This window comes from Monodon monoceros, unplaced genomic scaffold (genome assembly GCF_005190385.1).
Source record: "Monodon monoceros isolate NGI ecotype Baffin Bay Population unplaced genomic scaffold, NGI_Narwhal_1 Super_Scaffold_17, whole genome shotgun sequence".
NCBI lineage: Eukaryota > Metazoa > Chordata > Mammalia > Artiodactyla > Monodontidae > Monodon > Monodon monoceros.
Window position 1 is genome coordinate 13,874,198 of NW_021703773.1, and position 21,350 is coordinate 13,895,547.

The 21,350-nt window shown below is 44.7% G+C and overlaps 1 protein-coding gene across 1 annotated transcript in view; it reads right to left on the reverse strand.

Annotated features, from left to right (window-relative positions):
• Positions 1-8,387, reverse strand: part of LONRF1 (LON peptidase N-terminal domain and ring finger 1) — a 45,846-nt gene extending 37,459 nt beyond the window's left edge. Inside the window, exon 1 of the mRNA XM_029226438.1 lies at positions 7,577-8,387. Within this exon, the coding sequence (XP_029082271.1) occupies positions 7,577-8,288 (712 nt within the window). The 5' untranslated portion in view covers positions 8,289-8,387. The remainder of the gene's footprint in view (positions 1-7,576) is intronic.
• Positions 8,388-21,350: the final 12,963 nt, after the last annotated feature.

Genomic DNA, 21,350 nt, shown 5'->3' on the forward strand with positions numbered 1-21,350 from the left:
GGGGGGGGGAGGGGAGGGGGAGGGATGGAGGGGGAGGGGGAGAGAGGGAGGGAGACAGAGTTAATGTGTGCAAAGTACTTAGAACAGGGCTTGGTATATTTTAAGCACTATTTTAAGTGTTTGCTATTACGATTGTGTTCCTTTACTGTTTCTGAGCAGCATTTATTTAATTTTAAAAATCTGTTTTTGAGCTCCCTCCATTATTTACTGTCTCTGTATCCTTTGATAAATGTTTGCTGAACCAGGGGAAATTCATTAAAATCTGTCCCCTTGAGCTCCTCAATTCATGCCCTCATTTTCTCTTCTCTTCAAGCCAGTAATATTGTGAGTCATTAGGCAAATAAAAAGACTGAAATAAAATTCTGCTACAATGAGGAAACTAGTTTTAAGTTGTCCAAGGCCCCACATGGGCTGTGGAGGGAGAGTTCTCCAGAGTGCTGACTCCTCATCTGTTTTCCAGTACGTGATGGGTAGTAATAGGAGTGTACACAGCATTTATTTCATCTTCAAGAAACTTGTTTTGAATAACAGAAGTTATAAAATATTTAAACTTTGAAAAATACAGAAAATTAAGAATTAAAAATCCTTTTCGCACCACAAAGAAATTCATTAAAATCTGTCCCCTAAAGTTCCTCAATTCATGCTCTCATGAATTGAGAAATAACCAGTATTGGCATATAACCTGTACTTTTTGTTTGTGTAGATTACATTTTTAATGTACAGTTTTATAAAATATACCATATATACCGTGTATAATCTGCTTTTTCTGTCAATGTAATTATATCCACAAGATTTTTAATGGTTGCAAACTATTCCACTATGTATACCATCTATTTAAAAATTCCCTATTACTTCTAATTTTTGCTAATATAAAAATTCATTACTATATAGTTCTTTGCTATACTGCAATGAACATATATCTATAAGCTTTTACATATCAGTTTATTTCCTTATTTTCTATAAAGTTGAGTGACTGTGTAGAAAGTTATATAGATATACAGTCCTCAATACATTCTGCTCACCCTTCTTTTATAAAACTTTATTTTACACGCCCAGAAGCTGTGTATTTGTTTCCTAGGAAAACACAAATGAAAATAGCATCATTATTTTTTTTAGCATCTTTATTTGGAGTATAATTGCTTTACAATGGTGTGTTAGTTTCTGCTTTATAACAAAGTGAATCAGTTATACATATGTTCCCATATCTCTTCCCTCTTGCATCTCCCTCCCTCCCCCCATCCCACCCCTCCAGGTGGTCACAAAGCACCGAGCTGATCTCCCTGTGCTAAGGGGCTGCTTCCCACTAGCTATCTATTTTACGTTTGGTAGTGTATATATGTCCATGCCACCCAGCACCATTATTTTAATGTGCATTTTTTCAGTGAGTTTGACCTTTAAAACTATTTATTGGCTATTTGGATTGTTCATGTGTAAGTATTCCTCTCGAGTGTCTTTTTTCTTAGATATTTATATGTTGAGCTGTTTCAGGAATTCCAATGGCTAACTGAAATACCAAATTTCTTTGCTTCTATTTCTTTGTCACGTTCAGTACGGTAGAACTTGGTTATCACAGTTAAACTAAGAGCTGCCAATTGACAAGTTGTTAGTGATTGATTAATAAAGTCCAGGAATAGTAGTCTGGCATACTAATTAAAATCATAACCATTGGATTCAGAAGATCTGGCTCCAGATCCACTTTGGACAGTTTACCTAACTCTCTGAACCTCAGTCTCCTCACCTATAAAATGCTGGCGATACCTACATCTTGACTGTTTTGTGGACTAAATAAGATAGTGCATGTTAACGGCTAACATAGTGCCTGGCACAAGAGTGTTCAATAAATAAGTTACTGTCAATATTACAAAACATTTCAAAACAAGTCGATGGATAAAGAAATGAGATTAGCTCTTGATACAAGGTATTAGAAAAGTATTTTCTATCTCTTTTACCCAAATAAACCTTAGCTGGATGAGAAATATCTTTAGGGATCAGTAACGCAGGTTGGACAAAAGGAGGGGAAGCAAAAAAGAAAAAAGAAAATGATGATCTTATCCTACCAAAGAAAGAGAAAAAAACTGAACAGAAACTTCTGCCTTGCATTTTAGAGTTCTCTTAAGTCATTCACCTTCTACAGTTAAACATAACAATTTTGAAAAGTATCTTTACAATGTAAGAGGCAGAATACTATACAAATTTGTTAAAAATTACACTTGAATATATCTAAGCCTCTTAGAAATATTCCACTAAATAGAAAAACAATTCTGAATAAACCAAAGGTTAATATAAAAATAATGAGAAATCTATGATAACTGAGTTTTGATAAATCTTTCATCATTTGATGAATTAAAAAAAGTAAAAACATGGAAATTATTTAAAACACAGCACTTAAGAGTTATTTATATACCCCCTTTTCAACTGTAACAATAAGAATAAGCTGTTATAACTGATCTTTATAGTTACCCTGAGGCACTGCAAAAATCCTTCAAGTGACTTCTGAATTAAAGGAAAGATGAATCACAGATATACTGGATATAGGCTCAGTTTGTTAGAAATCAGTTAAGCAATAAGCCCCTTTTCTGGTGATTTTCAATACTGTAAATACCAATTTGCTGCAATTTTAAAAGAAACAAGAAATACAAACTTTATAAGGACAGGGACTTGATTTTGCTCACCTCTGTATTTCCAGCATCTAAAACAATGCCTAGTATGCAGTAAGCACTGAATAAATACTTGTTAAATTAATAGCAAGAACACCTAAGATTTATGTTTTATATGCTAACTTTTAAAATCAACTTCAGTCTTAGAAGCAATATTCACATGCCCAATTTCTGCTTTCAGTTGCAATTCAGTTGCTTGCTTGCCTTTAAAAAGTCACTTAAAATTCTTGGAGCTCTTTTCTTCAGTTCTAATTTGGTTACTTATTTGCCTTAAAAAAAGTCACTTAAAATTCTTGGAGCTCTTTAATCTGTGAATTAGGGGTACTAATACATGCTCTCCTATCTCACATGATCTTTTGTAAGAATCAGTTAAGATAATGGAAGTGAAAATACTCAGTGAAGTATAAAGCACCATATAAATGTCAATGTTTACTGTTTCAGGTACTTTGCAGAATAAGTTAGGGCATATATAAGTTTACTGATGAATTAAATTCAAATATCTTCATGTTAACCTAGTTGACTAAGATATTAAAAACCCTTTACATTTTCTTTAAATGTATTCAGTATCTACCTATAATTTGACTTACCTTTTTATAACGAAAGCCTTGCAATGTCTATATTTTATTGATGTATGCTAAAATGTTACTACTAATTAACATATGCAGGCGAGAATCAGGATTTAACCCTCACTCTGGTAATATTAATGTGGTAGAGAGAAAAGAGCAGGACTTGACATTATAAGATTTAGATTTCAATTTTAGTTAAATCACCTTCTTGCTGGAGCACAAATTTTACATTTTAAAAATATTTTAATTTTTACTGAGTATTTATCCATCAGGCACCATTCAAAGCACTTCACCTGTTTTGACTCTTAATTCTCACAACAGCCCTAGGCTGTTGTTATGGTTGCTATCTTTCTATGAGGTAGACACTATTTTCACTTTTCAGATAAGGAAAGCAAAACAGGGAGGTCAGACACAGGCCCAAGGCCAGAGAGCAGGTGGATGCCGAGCTGTGATTCAAACCCAGGTCATCAGACACCAGCATGCACAGCTCTAACTACTAGGCTGTACTGCATTCTCCAACCCTATGTGTCTCAATTTCCCTCTGAGGATAATGGTACTCCACAGGATTCTTTATGACAATGAAATGACAAAGAATTTAAAAATACTTGGTAATAGTCAAGGACTACATAATTAATATTCAAAACAAAACTTTCCTTCTCCAAGTATTTCAAATAAAATATTCTCCTCCTTACGACTTTTATTTTTTTTTAACCAGTTCAAACTGTAAATTATACTGTTCTGTTGGTGTTCTTTTGGGGGGGAGAATGGCAAGTCAGTGTAAAAATTCATTAAAAATAAAAGGAAGAGGGACTTCCCTGGTGGCACAGTGGTTAAGAATCCACCTGCCAATGCAGGGGACACGGGTTTGATCCCTGGTCCGGGAAGATCCCACATGCCGTGGAGCAACTAAGCCCGTGTGCCACAACCACTGAAGCCCACAACTACTGAAGCCCACACGCCTAGAGCCAATGCTTCGCAAGAGAAGCCACTGCAATGAGAAGCCGGCGCACCGCAGTGAAGAGTTAGCCTCTGTTTGCCACAACTAGAGAAAGCCTGCGCGCAGCAACGAAGACCCAACACAGCCAAAAATAAAATAATAAAAACAAAAAGGGAAAAAATCTTTATTGAAAAAAAATAAAAGAGAGCACAGCAAAGTTGCATTATTTCAAAAGACTCTTAAGTATAAAGGTTCAATGCAGAAAAGACTTACATAATATCCTTGAATACTAAAAAGACAAAGTTATGAAACATCTGAGAGTTAATACCAAAAGATCAATGGATTAAATGTTATCTAAATATATTTCTGTTCAACAGAAACTTATGTAATCTCAATGGGAACGTTCTGATTTTGGCAAAGGTTTTCTAACTTTCCTTTCTTGTTGACAGGGATTAAATTTGGATGTGTGTGGGCTAACTGTAGACTAGATTATTTTTTCTAGTTAATAGTATTTGTTTCATTGTAAGAATTATATGAAGAAATTATAGTGAAGGTCTTTTTCCATTGTTAACAATAATGAAAGTATCTTAAGTAACTACAGCTGTATAATTATATAAATACATTTCAAATGCCTGGCTCTCAAAAATTTAAAGCTTAACTCTACAAATACATTTATAACTCTACTAAACCTTTTTTATTTATGCCCATAAACTGTTAAACACATAATATCTGTACTTTACCAACTATAATTTGTTAGCTCTAAGATTTTTTCCCTCCTACTTTGCACTAAAAATTCAAAGGATGAAAAAAGTTATCCTCATTAGTACCATTCAGACACATTTTTGATTATGGAATTAATGATTTTTGAAAGACCTAAAAATGAGGGGAAAACAGACTGATGAGGTGAAAGTCAGGAGACTTGGGTTCTAGTCCTGCAAAAGTAGAATTAAGCAGCTGAGTGGACAGAATTCCCACATGCAGGCTATGCAAACTGAAAAAAGGAGAAAGAATAGATCTTGCATTCTTTTTCTGTTAAAAATAATATCCTCAACCCCAGGCCCCAAATCTTCTTTAATTAAAAGATTATTGGTCATAGAACATTAAGCTAAATCTTAATTAGTAAATGTACTCCATGTTCTTCCATGGATTAGGACCTGAATTCTTACGAAATGCCTAATTTAAGAGGTCAAACCACTAAATCAGTGGGAGTAAATACTGAACAGGGCTGTCAGTAAGTTTCATCCTTTATTTTACACTAGTGACAAAAAAATTCCTTGGAAATTTATGTTAAACATTTTCATTGGATGAGTTATACCGGTAGGATGAACCCTGGTCCAACATTTAGGAGGAATGGAGGACATGGTGTTGCCTCCACAATCGCTGGCTGTGTGTGACTGTGGACAAGTCATTTCACTGCTGCAGCTTCTGCTTCATTTAAAAAATGAGGACCAGGCTTCCTTGGTGGCGCAGTGGTTAAGAATCCACCTGCCAATGCAGGGGACACGGGTTTGAGCCCTGGTCCGGGAAGATCCCACATGCCGCGGAGCAACCAAACCCGTGTACCACAACTACTGAGCCTGCGCTCTAGAGCCCGCGAGCCACAACTACTGAGCCCACGTGCCACAACTACTGAAGCCCGCGCGCCTAGAGCTGGTGCTCCGCAACAAGAGAAGCCACCGCAGTGAGAAGCCCGCGCACCGCAGCGAGGAGTGGCCGCCGCTCGCCGCAACTAGAGAAAGCCCGCGCGCAGCAACAAAGACCCAGTGCAGCCAAAAATAAATAAATTAAAAAAAAAAAAAAAAAAAGAAGGACCATGTCCTAGATGGTCTGTACTTCACCATTCATACTCTATTCACTCAGAGAGGCTGAGCTGTATTGGAATTTTGCATTCCAAATAGTTCTCTTTTGTTTTGGATCTATCATTCTATTTTATAACTGCTACTCCCCATAAAGATACTGAAAATATGCCAAGTTTGTGCTCTGAACTCTAAAGGTATTAAACAGCTCAACACAGTTAACTAGCTCAAAGTGACTGGGCACTTAGTGTAAAAGACCTACAACAAGATACTTTCAGTTACAGTTTATAAATGCACCTCATACTTAGCATCAGTTTATATTCTGGAAGTCTGTTTTCTTGGGGATTATTTCCCCAAGTGTTATTCCATGCCTGTATAGACCTTAGTCTTGAAATATGCTTACTTAACACAAGGCTTAACAGTGACAAAATTGACATTTGGGGCCTGATCTTTGTGTGGGAGATTGTCCCGTGCATCGCCGGATGTTGAGCAGCATCCCCGGCCTCTACCCACTAGATGTACCAGCACCACTCCCACATGGGGTGGCAACCAAAAATCTCCCTAGATATTGCCCCAGATAATGTCCCCTGGGGCTGGGGGGCGGGCAGTAAAATCCCCCTGGTAGAAAACCACCGAATTAAAGAACAACTCTTAATTTTACACAGCGAACTAACTCCGGCAATGTCCCTTTCCACAGCCCAAAAAGAAAAGTGCTAGCCTAAGTTAGGAGGCCGAAACTGCTTCTTGGAGGCGAAGAAACAGACAAAAGATCTTCAAGGCCTTTTCCCCACAGCTTGATCAAGAGTGGAAAGGGAAACAAGCGTGGCAACGAACTCGATCAGAGGCTGACTCTTTATCTTTACCGTGAACTAGGTGTTTTCGAAAGTAAGCACACGTGTGCTTCTGAAATAAGCACGCCCTGACACACACACGGGGAAATCATCAAGAGGAACCAGGGCGGCAGGCGTTTTCAGCTAAGACTGGAACAACCCGGAGCACCTCCGCAGCCCGGCGGCCCACGGGGCCTCCGGGTGCGGGGTGCGGGCGCCGAGCTCCTGCCACGCCCACCGGACGTCACACGTTACACAACGCCCCCCGCCCCCCGCTTATGCAATTCTGCCTCCAGCGGTTTCCAATTGCCCCGGTGACTTTTGTGGGAGACCAAGGTATACGTTGCACACGCAGCCTCGTCTGGGGATCCTCTCCCCGCCCCGGCTGCCGTCTCCCCGTGGCGGACCCGGCCCGGCCCGAGCGGCCAATTACCGGAAAGAGCGCGGCAGGAAGAGAACAGCCGCTCAGGCTCGCCCAACTCCCTCCCCATCCCGCGCTCGGGCGGCCTCGCCCGGCCACCCGCGCCGCGCCGCTCCGCTCCGGGCGCGCCCGCCACAGCGCCAGGCCGCAGCGGAGGGAACCCCGCGCCGCGTCACAGTCGGCTCGAGGGCGATCCCCACTGTGACCGAAGCACCCTGGGGCGCCGCCCCCTCCCACACCCTCCAGGACCCCGAGAGCCGACCCGCGAGCGGCAGCCGGCCTCGGGAAGCCTCCCGGGGGCGTAGACGAGTTCGTGGCCGCCCGCCCGTCGGGGAAAAGAGGGTGGGGTCGCGGGGCCCGCGCGGTCACCTGTTCGCAGCTCCTCGCAGGCGGCGGCCAGGGCCTCCCGGTAGCGCCCCTGGTGCAGCAGCTCCCCGAGACGCCCGGCCGCCCGGGCTCTCTCCCGCTCGCCCGGGAACCACTTTTCGGCCAGGTGGTTGAGAACGACGCTGGTCCTGAAGCCCGAGGCAGCGATGGCGGCGGCCAGAGGCGGCGGCCGCGGGGAGGTCCCCTCAGCATCAGCGGCCGCGGCGGGCGGCAGCCGGTCCCGGCAGAGGCGGCAGCGGGCGCGGACCTCTCTCCGCAGGCAGCGGCGGCAGTAGCTGTGGCCACAGGCCACGGTCACCGGCTCGCTCAGGAAGCCCCGGCAGCCCAGGCAGCTGAGCAGCCCGCCGGCGCCGGGGTGGGCGCCCTCCGCCGGGGTCGCGCTCCAGCCCAGCCCGTGGCGGAGCCGGTAGTTGAACACCAGGCAGTCCACCAGGGTACCGAGGCACTCGGGCCTGACCGGGGCCCCGCGGCGCAGCGCCGCCGCGTACGCCTCCAGCGCTCCCTTCAGGTGGCCGCCCAGCGCCAGCAGCTCGCCCCGGCGGAGCAGCAGCTCCCAGCGCTCCGACTCCGCGGCCGCGCGCTCCAGCCGGTCGCCGCCGCCGCCCACTTCCCAGAACCGGCCCCGGCTCCGCGGCCGGGGATCCGCCTCCTGGCTCTCTCCCTGGGAGCTCCTCGCTACGACCGGAGAAGACATGGCCCGCAAAGGGTTGCTCCTCCGCCGCCGCCGCCACGGTCCCGGAGCCTCCGGGGCGCGCGGCTCCGCACGCGGCCCGCGAGCAGGGGGGCGTGGCGCGCGGACACAGCGGGGCGGCGCGCGCCCGGGAAGCCCCGGGGGCGGGGCCTGGCGGGCGCGGGCGGGGCGGGACCGGGCTGCGCGGAGGCGCCCGGGACTCCCCCGCACTCTCCCCCCGCAACCCCCGCCCCGCGACCGGGTCCCCGAGGAGCCTACCGCCTGTCCAGCCCCTCCCGAAGCCCCTCCTGGCGGGAGACGCGAGGTCAGATGATCTCCCAGCGGGGATCTAATTGGCTTCTCCGGAAGAAGGGCCTGGCTTGTAACCGAACAAAGCCCGAAGGAGCCCAGACCTCCCTCGCCCCACTGGTTTCTCCGCCGGACAACCCCGCACCTGCCGCGGACTCTCCCCTAATCCCTGCTTCGTGGGTGCTCTCCTGCCGGGCAGCAGGCTTCGCGGGACTGAGGCCCAAACTGCCCACCCTTCCCGGACATAAACGCCCACCTGAGTGGGGACCCGCCCCCTCTTCCTGGCCCCTGGGAGCCTCCCGGTGTAGTGTAGGTGCTCATCTGCGTTTTCTCTAGTTTATGCCCAAGTTACAGATGGACACGTAGAGGCAGAGGGCTTAGGAACGCGCAAAGTAAGTCTGATGACTTTGTGACTCCCCAAGTCTAGAGTAGGTCAACTTTAGGAACAAAATAACTCTACTCACCTGCCTGACGCGACTCCCTCCAGAGTGTAAGTTTTCCCTGGTGCCAAATTACTGCTGCTTTTCTGGTTTAACCCCGCCCCCCCCACCATCTCGAGGGAGGAGGCCCACAGGTTCCTCTCCACATCTCATTTACTGCCCAACAGCTGGCTAAGGCCTATATTTGGCATTTTAAAAGAGAAAACACCAGGTGAATGTTTTTCACAGGAAAGTCATATCACTGCAACCCAAGCAAGGTCTGCAGTTTTGCCCACAGAAGAGAAGGAAAATGATCTGGTTTTTGTATAATGGGTTATATTTCCTTTAAACTTGGTGGTAGCGGGTTTAAAGCTCTCCGTTGAAAATATTTATAGACTTGATTATAAGGTACTAGATTGTTAATGCTGTCCTTTTTCAAATGGTTAGAAACAATGGCCCAGAGAGGGAAAGTTATTTGCCCAAAATCACACAGCTAATAATATACAAACGTTTTAAGATCACTTTACTCGCATTCCACTATTATTAGATCTTAGATAAAAATATTTCACATGAGATTTTCAAAACGGAGCTAAAGGGACTCAACCTGAGCATGCTATATCTGAAACTGGCTAACGTTTAATCAACATCCCTCTTTACAGAGAACAGGCAGTTAGGCTCAAAACTGCTTTGAGTTACATGTGTTTCTACTACATAATTAGCAAATCTCACGACTTCAGAGACGTAGATACACTGCCCCCACGACAACATCCACATTGAACCTGACACAGATTGCCAGCTGAGACCCAAGGAGCAACTCCTAATCATCTGAAGTGTGGTGTATTCGGATTGAGTCACAAGCACAACCTTGAATCTAATTCTAGACCCCTGAATGACTGCCTTCCCTCCATAAACAGAAGAATGACATTAGTCAGATGCCCACATACTCATCTGAAACTTGAAACCATAAGTAGTAAAACAAATATCCATATGCCCATGGACATTTACTTTTGTGATGTATTCCTATCCTAAGAGCCGCTTGCAAAATGTACAATAGTAATGAATACATGTGTTCATGATTACCCAAAAAAAGTATAAGTTGATAAACATGCTTATGTTTCTTATCAAGTATAGTTCAAATCAGGTTTTATTAGGGAACTTCCCCCAAAAGTAAAATATATGGTTCAGAAAATAATATGAAGCATCATTTGTCCTTTGGAATTTCTTTCCCCAATAAATGTGACAAATAGCCATATCTGATTCTGGTGTGAAATAAAATAGTACAATTATGATAATGTGAAGGGGGAAAAATGGGACTGTAGGAGGAATCTTGCCGTGTTCTCCTTGGCATTTGTGAATGGTTATAATTCCCATTTGCTCGTTTATACATTTACGTAACTGGTTCTCATTTATGTAACTTATTTATGTAAGAGGTTGTACTGCCTCTGTGGCCTTTGTGTGCAGCACAATTTCCCTCTGAATCAGGAAGTCTGGGGCAAAACGATCACTGACTCTAAGACTGGTCACTTGTCTGTCATGCTATGCCACCAAAAGAGGATATGTACTTTGATGCGACTGCATTTTAAATTCAGAGGAGAGAAAATTAGTATCTTTCTTCATTCATTTTCTAAAATTTGGACTTTGGTCTCTGACTCACCCAGCAGGCTGCCATGGAGGAGAGGGAATCTTGTGGAAAAAAAAAAAAAAAAAATCCTCCGGGCCAAGAGGAATAGGATGGGGTGAAACTCTCCTCTCTTTCTCTTCCAGCGTTACTTCTGTCTTTGCTAACAAAGTAGTAAAATCATGAGATTTGTATTTCATTTCAGTTTTTTTGTGTTGTCTTCTAAAATAGATCAGTTATGTAAGAGAGTAAGAAGAAAAGCATATCTATTTCCTAATTTGGAAAATGCTTATCACCATCATTCCCTGCGTATCCCTGCCTTCCCCCGCCCCACTGCACCAGAAGGAGACTTTTCCTGGTATAGTTAAACTATTTAAGAATCACGTAACATAGTGCTTTTCCTGTGCACAAGTCACCTGAAGGTGTGTATTTGAACTCCTTTTTTTCTTTTTCTTTTTTTTTTACTGTGGGTGAATTTACCATTTGTTTCCTCACATTCTTACCATTAAAAAAACAGAAATTGAATTTAAGCTTAGAAGAGCCAAGCAAAATTATGTCCTCTTCCTGATTCATTTCAGTTGGTAACATTCTAGTCAATGCGTTGAGAACAGTGAATTCTAAAATGAAACAATCAGTACATACCCAATAATAGCGTATCAGTACATAAGGCACAGATGGAAGGGACTTTACAGCCACCTTGCATACCCCTCGTTTTACATACACGAGGACTCTTAGACCTGAGAAGCTGCTGCTTTAATAGAAGTCATACTAGAAAGGGAATCCAGAGACCTGGTCTTGACCGCGTCTATGCCTCTATATCCGGGAGGAAATCCCCTGGCCTTGCTGAGCCTCGTTTGCCATCTGAAAAATGCTAGAAGTGGAACTCTCTTTCAGGTGCCTTCTGCCTCTGGAGCTGAGTCCTAGGGGTTGGTTTGAACACAGTGAGAGGAGGCAGAGAGTCTCCCAGACACAGGAACACAGCAATGTGACACCTGATGAAAATAAAACAGCAGAAGGTGAAGGCTGCTGAGAAGAGGGATCAGAAGCACACTTGGGTGGTGCACGCCCAGCCCTGTCCAGAGGAGGGAGAACCATCTCTGGGACATGAACATTTGCAGTCACTGGATAGGGATCCCCCCATACGCCCCTCCTCGCCCCTTATATAAATCTGTGAGAGGCTGGAGGAGAGCCTGGGGGGGAGGGGAGCTGGTTATATAACAGGCATTTGTGGGGGAATTTATATAAGATGCTAAAAATACAGTATATGATTGCTATAATGGTGTTCTAAGTGAAGAGCCCTAATGAGGACAAACTGAGTAGGTTAAATAGAGGTGACGGTAAGTAGATGTCTAAACCCAGTTGCCTGCAATGACTACTGTCTGACCAAGTATACTACCCAGTATTAAAGTATTCTGTTATCCCCTTGGGGAACACTGTCGAAGTGCTCAAGGGCACCATTCTTAATTCTTTTCTAATACTCTGAAGAACCTAGAAATACTATGTAACCCATATTCTATTTTATTGGTAGTCAAATTGATAAAATGAATGCATTTCCCAGTATCAAGCTGTTAACTAGAAATAGACATAGGAAAAAAATCCCATACATTAGTTAAGAAGTTCTAAGAATTAACTACATATAAAGTCTCCTGGATTGTCTATCCTCCTTTCTTGTCCCCTGACCCCTCATCTTAGCACTTACTGTCACCTGACATCATATATATATATATATATAAAGTGTCTCTGTCCTCTAAAATGTAAGCTCCTTGAGAACTGGGATTTCTGCCCATCTTGTTCATTGAGGTGTCTCTAGCACTGAGGGCACTAGATAATCATTGCTGAATGGGTCACACACAAAGTAATAATATCACCTAATATTCTTCATTCTCATCAGTGATAAAAAGACATTTACCATTAACACACTAGGACAATTTATATTCTTCACTTCTCCTTTCTCTCATATGTCCCATCGGGCCTGCCAGAGAATCCTTTTAGTTCTGCTTTCAGAATATATACAGACTCTGACCCCTTCTCACTGTTCCCGCTGCTCCCCAAACCCCTGCCAGCCCCACCATCACCCTGGCTCAAGCTATCAGCATCTCTCCTAAAATAACGCAATGGGTCTTGGTATTCTTTAGGTAAGAGAAAAAATTTTGCAAGTGGAAACAGATATAGAGAAAAGTTATAATCAGCAAATATATATATGTGCACATGTATAAATAAATCAAGGAAACAAAGAAACAAACAGCCTAACATAGCAAATAAAGCTTTGATAATTTGAAAATTATAAAGCACTATTCGTTTGGATAAGATCTAACATTATTACTATTATTATTTAGAAATGCTTACTAAACTCCTGGGAAAATCAGAAAGTCTTTGAACATTTGAGAAGACCTGGTAGGATGCCTACGTGGGTCAAAAAAATCTTGGAGTCATCCTCAACTCCTCTCTTTCTCTCACACTTTACACATGGTGGGCCAGAAAATCCTTTTGGTTCTACCTTCAGAGTGTATCCAGACTCTGACTCCAACTCACTCCCCCCCTGCCACCACTCTGGTCCCAGCCACTAGCAGCATCTCTCACCTAGATTGCTGCCACTGGCCTCTGCTTTTGTCATGACACCCTTGCATTCTGTTAACGCAGCAGGCAGCGTTATCTTCTCAAAACATAAACAGCATGCTCCTCGAAACACAGCCTCTATTTCTCATTTTAACTCAGAAGAAAATCCAAAGTCCCAACCATGACCCAGAAGTCAGTGCTTGGTCTATCCTACCCTCCAGCTCTTTTGCTCTCTCTTTTCTCACACTTCTCCAGACACAACGGCCTCGCAGGACCTTGGTCCTTTCTGCTCTCCTGGCCAGGGATGCTCTTCTGCTTGAGATCCTCCAGGCTGCCTTTCTCTCTTCCTTTAGACTTTTGAGCAAATGGCACCTGTGATGTCTTGCCTGGTCTCCCTATCTGTTTTTCCTGTTTTTTATCTTTAGCATTTATCCCTAATATACTGCATGGTTTCTTTTTCTTATTTATTGTCTCCCCCAAGAATATAAATTGTACAGGGAAAACTTTATAATAAACTGCTTTATTCTCTGTTGGATTTTCAGTGTCTAGAACACATAATAGGTCCTCAATAAGAAAAGCTATTGAATGAAAGAATAAGGAAAGGACTCTGGTGCTCCATACAGACGGTACACAGAGGATACACACATGTGTGCTTCGATGCTCAGCTTCTGCTTGTGATGGCTTTGGCCATTTGTGCCACAGCTACAGGGGAGAGTGAAGTCTATGGATTTAATGATGCGGAATGGACCTATAACATGATTTCCTAGGAAAGGACTGGACAAAATTATAATTACATTTGAGAAAGAGAAGTTGTAATATCACCTTATTTGAAAAGGAAAAACAACAAGTGAATTGACTCCTTGAAAGTTCATGTATGTGCTGGGAATCTGGTAAACTGGTAAATCCCCAGTCAACTCGCCACGCCCATCAAATACAGAGGAGCCCCTGCTCCTATCCGCCACCCGCGTGGTTTTGTTTCATTTGTACATTCCCAGGATTGTACAGCTTGACTGGGCTGTCACCTGGTTTAGACGATAAAGGCATGCAGTGTACCTTTGCTTGCCTCATTTTCAGCTCCTATGTGACATTTTTGGAATCTGAGTTACTAGATAAATCATAAGAATTCAAGTTTGCAATTCATAAAATAATGAGTGACTTGGATAAAGTGAATATTTGTAGAATTTCATCTGAAAGACTGAAGTATGTAGGTTGTATGGGGAGGGTGTTGGAACTGGTGAAGGAAATCATGCATGTTAGGTAGAAAAACACCAGTGACTAGGTTAGGTCAGATGATCTGTGTCCCAAGACGGTCTACAGGGTCAGTGTCAAAAAAAGGAGAGATGATGGAAGAGTTCATAACCAGGAGGTGAACACGCATAGATCAGAGAGTCAAAACAAGGACATAACGGTAGAATAAGCAACCAGGTTAGTCGTTGAGAAAGTTAAGAGAAAAAAGCGGAGGAGGGAGAAGTGGAACACAGACTGATACGTGTTATAGGTCATCTTTATTCAGCGTCCAGTGCATGCTGTAGGCCAGGCTGGTTTAGGGCCTTGCACCAGAGAGAAGCATCTCTTTTCCATTTCTTTTCCAACTGTGACATAGCTAGATGAAGGGACAGTCTTTCAAACTTAAGTAAGAACGGACATACTTTCAAACTTAAGTGAAATAAATAAACAACATGAATAACTCTTTCATCCAGCATGGAACACTAGTTATCACAAAAATAAACAAAATGCATTATTAAAGGGTTTTGAACAAGTTTAAGAATTGGTACATTAAAATACTACTAAAGGAAGTCAGACTCTACCAAAATTTAATTTAGTCAAGGAAGACAATGCTTTCCTATGATCCATCCTTTGGTATTTCTGTCCATAAGAGAATACTGGGCTGAATGGTCCAGGGATCTAACCCAGTAGGATTAGTTCCCATATTCTTATGTCTCTACTTAGTTAATCACATCAACTCCCATATGAAACCAAATCAAAAACACGTGATCAATTTGAATAAAATGCCTTGTAATCAGAAACGCCTTGACCAGAGCTCTAAGTAAAATGTGAAGTATGGGAATATGTTTCAGTATACAAGTGTCAGTTTTTTGTTTTTTTTTTTAGCGGTACGTGGGCCTCTCACTGCTGTGGCCTCACCCATTGCGGAGCACAGGCTCCGGACGCGCAGGCCCAGCGGCCATGGCTCATGGGCCCAGCCGCTCCGCGGCACATGGGATCTTCCCGGACCGGGGCACGAACCCGTGTTCCCTGCATCGGCAGGCGGACTCTCAACCACTGCGCCACCAGGGAAGCCCCAAGTGTCAGTTTTGATGACCCTTGCCACTGCTAGCTGATTAACTCATATGAACCCCCAGAATTCTGGCCACTAATTTAACCTGATCCTGACTCTGGTTTTTGTCTGTGAAAATTCAGGACCTGAAATCTCGAACTCAGGTCTAAGGTGACAATACTTCTCATCCAGCATGGAGGGAACCAAAGCTTCCCATGTGCACATTTATTACCAGGATAATTTTTCTACAAGTGCCTTTGGTCTTAGAAGATTTATTAATCCAGTTATCAAGATATCATTGTCCCCTATTACATCAACTCTGGTCTAAAAAAATTAAGGCCTGTCCCATAGGCAGGCTTCTCTAGATTTGGATCAAACCTCTCTAACCAGGAGGGGTATTTTGAGTAACAAAAAAGCTCATTTTTGTTTCCCTTCAATTTGATGTGGCCAAGTTATCTGGCTCCAAATGTAACTAAATAACTCAAATGCAGCCAGCAAGAACTGAGTTTATGAAGCTTTCATCTATATCTGTTTACATAAACAACTTGCTTCAAGAATGTCTTGGAATTGTTTATATGATAAATCAAAGTTGTTTTGTGTTTATCTGGGGGAAAAAAATAGAGCCGCCTCAACACGTAAGAAAAGTTTGCAACAGCCAAGAGGGTGTGAGTTAAAAGACACGGTTGCATGCCATAAGGCCAAAACCCCTTTTACCCAGAGGGTAAACCACCTGGATTGTGTACACCCATGGTCAAAGTTTCTCCAATTCTGTGTATGATGAGGGGGTTGTGACATATAACTTCTGAAGTCCCTTCCAGCTCAGGGAGGCTGTCATTTTTGAACAAACAGAAGCCTGCCTTTTCATACTTTTCCAGCGTAAAACCAAGCAGTTTGGGCCCACATGTGAAATTTTTCATTTTGTAATTAAGAAACCCCCCTTGGGTCTGCCCCCGGAGAGGTGGGCCGTTCCCTATGGAGGTGGAGTCGACACAAGCGCACAGCGCTTCCACTCAGGGTGTCAGCGCGGTTGTGGGGTTTGGGGGCAGAGGGCGGTGTGACGGCGCCAGGTCACAATGGCAGCAGAGGCTTAAAGGTGGCCCCACGGGGTGGTTTAGGTGGAGGATCAGAAGAAGGCGAGCAGTTGAGCATCTCGGCTCAGGTCAAGGGATGCGAAGGTGAACGGGCCTGTCTACGAGGCTAGGGGAGGGCCCTCTCGAGTGCGCCACCTCATCTGGCTCGGTGCCCTCGGATGCGCGCAGTCTGCATCCAGACCCCAGGCTCGTCCCCAGCTGGCTGCAAAGGGCCGAAGGGAGGGTGACCTGCGCCCCCTTCCCTTCTGAGCGCCCCCTACCCGGGGGCTGTGGAGCAGAAGTGGGGCCTGCGCAGACTGCGGCTCAGGCCCCTGCCGGCCAGGCCTGCGGAACACAGGAGGCCCGCGAGATGCGGAGCCATGCAGAGCTGTCTTGATAAATGATGGCCGTGCTGCGCATCCGCGCGTCTGCCTTGCCTTCTTACCCAGGGGAAAGCAGCGTGCAGTGAGCGTGCTTACTACCTGCACAAGGGAGCGCGTGGTAATTCAAGTTCGCAGCGATCTTTCAGAGCGACTTCAACCAGACCAGCAAAAAGAGAAGTGATCCACGGACACGCCAAGTGCAAATGGTGACCGGGATCCACCAGCCCCTGCCTCTCATTAACCTGATGCTATGCTCCTGGCCCAACCAGCTGCAAGGGGCGCGCCAGGTGTGGCGAGACACCCGGGAAAGAGGCCCGGGCCTACAAAGACCTTGGAGCTAACCAGGCAGCTTCCCTTGAAGTTTGTAAAGATAGCCATCCACAGTCAAGACACACAACAGCGCCACCTGAAACTAGACACTGTCCACTCTTTTCACCTTCAGCTGTGTCCCCTTCAGTTGCAAGAGATGGCTCTGCTCACTGGAAAAACCTTGTTTAGCCCCCAAGACCATCAGTGGAGGCTTACAGTTGAACCCAGGCCATCCCAGCTGGGGAACATAAGGGACTTACCTGTGTTTGAGGCCAAGCCCAGAGGCCACGGAGCTCCAGGGAGAAGGGGATCACCCCCAGGTCAGCATCAGGAGCCTTCCCATGGTGTTTGGGGCCACCTCCTCTGTTACGCTGAAGGCAAAGGAATCCAATATGCCTCCTGCACATCCTGTGTTCATGGAAGCACACTCTGTCTCCCAATCACAACACCCGCAGTGCCTGACAAAGGGGCAGTGGTGTTAATGACGTCAAACCCAAGGTGGCAGAGGCGAGCAGGTGGAGGCCACTCCTTTATTCTTATCCTTCTGATAATTACCTTTGCAAAGTACAGAGCATGCACTGACTTTCCAAGGCTTTATAATGTTGTCCAAAATATAGATATTAATAATATAAACATAAATAGGTGTGCCATGAAATATGTAAGAAAAGAAAATCGTTTTCCAACAATGGGTGGGAGAGAGGTTGTGAAGCAGTGGCTACAGAGTACATAAGAAAATTACGAATCATTCTGTTGTTTTGAGAGGGGATCTAAATTGGGAAACAGATAAACTTATCTCCCTCCCCTCTTAATCAATGACTGGAAGCTAGGTGGTAGGAGTAGAACGGTATACATATTTCAGGAAAGGAAATAAAATGTCTCATTGCCTGAAGATACCAAATAATTGCTTCTTTCTCACAGTATTGCCTTGTCCTAGCCTTGGGTAGTTTGTAGGGGAAAAAGTCTTTTTACCTGCTCTGGTTTTATACACCAAGAGAATGAGAGGTTCACGAGGTTCACATGTCTGGTGTTAGATTTAAAATTAAGTTAAATTTAATAATTAATTTAATGATTAATTATTAAAATGAAATATTCTCTGTTGCCTTCATATGTGGTGAGATTGGGAGGGCCCTGAATGTCCTAATAGGAAGTTCCCCTCCCCACTCTGCCCCCATGGATGAGGTCCCAGCCAAATAAGCCTCCAAATCAAGGAAACCAAGGGCAGATCCTACTTAACCTGGAGTAGTGAGTTTCAGTTCCCTGCCAGCTAGTAGAATTATTCAAACAGGCCAATCACATCCTCCAAAGGAACCAGATGTCACCTCACTCTCTTAATACTACAGGTTCACTTTGTTCCTGGGTGGCTCTGCATGGCATGCAGTGTCCTCTCCTGGGCTGTGATGCACTGCTGTGGATCTCATCTGTCCAGTGTTGGTGTCATGTTTGGCTATCCCAGGAACCCTTGGGCAGGAATCCCTCCCTCTCCGATGGGATGAACAGGAGTCGATTAAACTATGTTTTATCCACTGAAATAGGATCTTTGTTAAAATAAAAAAAAATCTGTATGTTTAAATAAAATAAGTCTCTGTGTGATTTTAGAAAGCATAGGAAAGCAAGTATTTTTTCACCAATAACAGGACAGCTAGAAAAAGTGATCTCCCTGGATATTTTCTTTTTATCATAGCCTGTCCTTGTGAGAGACTGGCAGTGAAAGTGTAAGTGGTTGGCCAGCCATACAGTGTCGTGGACAGCACAGATTATCATAACAGCAGTGACTCCGGAAATTAGTTAGTGCTGGATAAGGGAGAGAGCCATTGTTTCCCAGGAAGCAAACTAGACAAATACAAGAAACAAGGCCTCCCACCAATTTATTTATGTGTGGGTTAGGAGTGTGATTAACACCCATTGTTTACCTGATCAAATATAAGAGCTAAGCTCCCACGTATCCTGCAGGACAGCAGACAAGAGGGCTCTAGGAGAAAGATATGAGTGAGAAAGAAGGGGAAAGGGGAGGTATTATCATCAAGTTAGTTCTGACCCACGGTACACATGCCAATCAGGGGCACAGGGACCCTCCATGCTTTCTACCCAGGGATGATTTCCTCCCCTAGTGTCAGGGGCCAAGGCAGTGAAGTCCAGTGCAGGGTGCATAAAGAAAAATTAAAAATAGAACTACCATATGATCCAGTAATTCCATTTCTGGGTATTTATCTAAAGAAAATGAAAACACTAATTCGAAAAGATACATGCACCCCAATGTTCATAGCAGCATTATTTACGATAGTCAAGATATGGAAGCAACCTAAGTGTCCGTCCACAGATGAATGGATAAAGAAGATGTGGTATGTGTATACAATGGACTATTACTCGGCCACAAAAAAGAATGAAATTTTGCCATTTGCAACCATGTGGATGGACCTGGACCTCAGCAAAATAAGTCAGACAGAGAAAGACACTTATATGTGGAATCTAAAAAATAAAACAAATGAATGAATATAACAAAACAGAAACAGACTCACAGATACAGAGAACAAATCAGTGGTTTGAGAGGGGAGAGGGATGGGGGGAGGGGCAAGAGGTACAAACTATTAGGTATAAAAGAAGTAAGATACAAGGATGTAATGTACAGCACAGGGAATATAGCCAATATTTTATGATAACTTTAAACAGAGTATAATCTATAAAAATACCAAATCACTAAGTTGTATACCTGAAACTAATATAATATTGTAAATCAATATACCTCAATAAATAAAAAAGATGATGTTACACACTAATGTAGTCCTGGCAAGTAGCAGAGAGGTGTGGTGAGCTCCAAGGACAAAGAACAGGTAAACTCAAAGGGCCAATATTGCCAGAACAAAGAGTTACAGGACCCATCACTGTTACAATGTGACCACTGCAATGTCCCAGAGCCCTCCCAAGCAGCATGCCCTGTCCCTTTCCCATCCCATATAAGGAAAGACATTTGCCGTGTTTTTCTCCCACTCAGCACACTGAAAGTATACATACTCTGCCCAGTCAGCAGATGACTTACAGGTTCCCTGGCTATAAAAACAGGCAAGCAACCCATGCTCACTGTCAACTTTCCCAGGCTACCAGGAAGTCGGCCCGCTGTTCTTGCAGCGACCCTTCTCTTTAATAAACTCTATCTTCCTTACATTCTGCCCTGTGTCTGGAAATTCTTTTCCAACCCGTGCTTGGACCACGACATTTTGGTGGCCCATACAGGAATATCTCCTGGGGGGATCTCCTCCCCCACCTCCTCTCCTCATTCCGTGGGACCCTCTGTGAACAGGCAAGTTGCCGGGGAAACAACAGAGGACTCTGGCCAGAGCCACACCCCGGTGTGTTCCGAAGGCCCCACGGCTCACTTCGCCCCAGTAACTGCCGCCCAGAACAGGTGAGGGTCCCTCTGTTTTCCTTCTGACTGCAGACTGGGCCGATTGGTATCGTGCGGGCACGGGTCAGGGCGTTTAAAAGCCATCAGGGCGTCTGCCGCTTGAAGACTCCCGTGAAGGATAAGGGGGCCTGAGAACAGACCAGGCTGTTAGAGCATCTGCCCCCAGCAAGGCAACTTCCGTGCACCGTGAGGCACATATTGGTTCATGCAGAACACTGAGCCCCCTCCCCTTGGCCGCCGCCTTCCCGGCAGGACTACGAGGCAGATTCCTCAGCCTGTCTCCTCTGTTACTTTCACCTTTTTCTCGGTCCGGATTGACTTACAGGAGCCTAGGCGTTGCCTCTGAGCCATCCCAGGAGTGCCTTTCACGTTTCAGGGAATCGCCAAACGGTGAGCCACCCGGTGGGTCCCGGGAATCTTTTTCTTTCCTTTCTCTGCTCGAGGTGCAGTTCCTTAGTCGCACGGTTTGTGCCTTAGTCGCACGCTCAGGGGTCACCTCTCACGGTCGGATGCGATTGTTGGGACAGTCGGCCCATTTTGTGCCTTAGTCGCACGGAGAGGTCACCAGTCGGTGACCCTCAGTACGCCCATTCTACGGCGTACAGGCTAAGAATGGGTTCTGGTTCGTCTCGGGAGCCTCCCTCAGACTCACCCCTCAGCTGTATCCTCAGGAAGTGGAAAAAATTTGACCCTGAAAATCTCAAAAAGAAGAGGCTCATTTTCTTTTGTAACACGGCTTGGCCC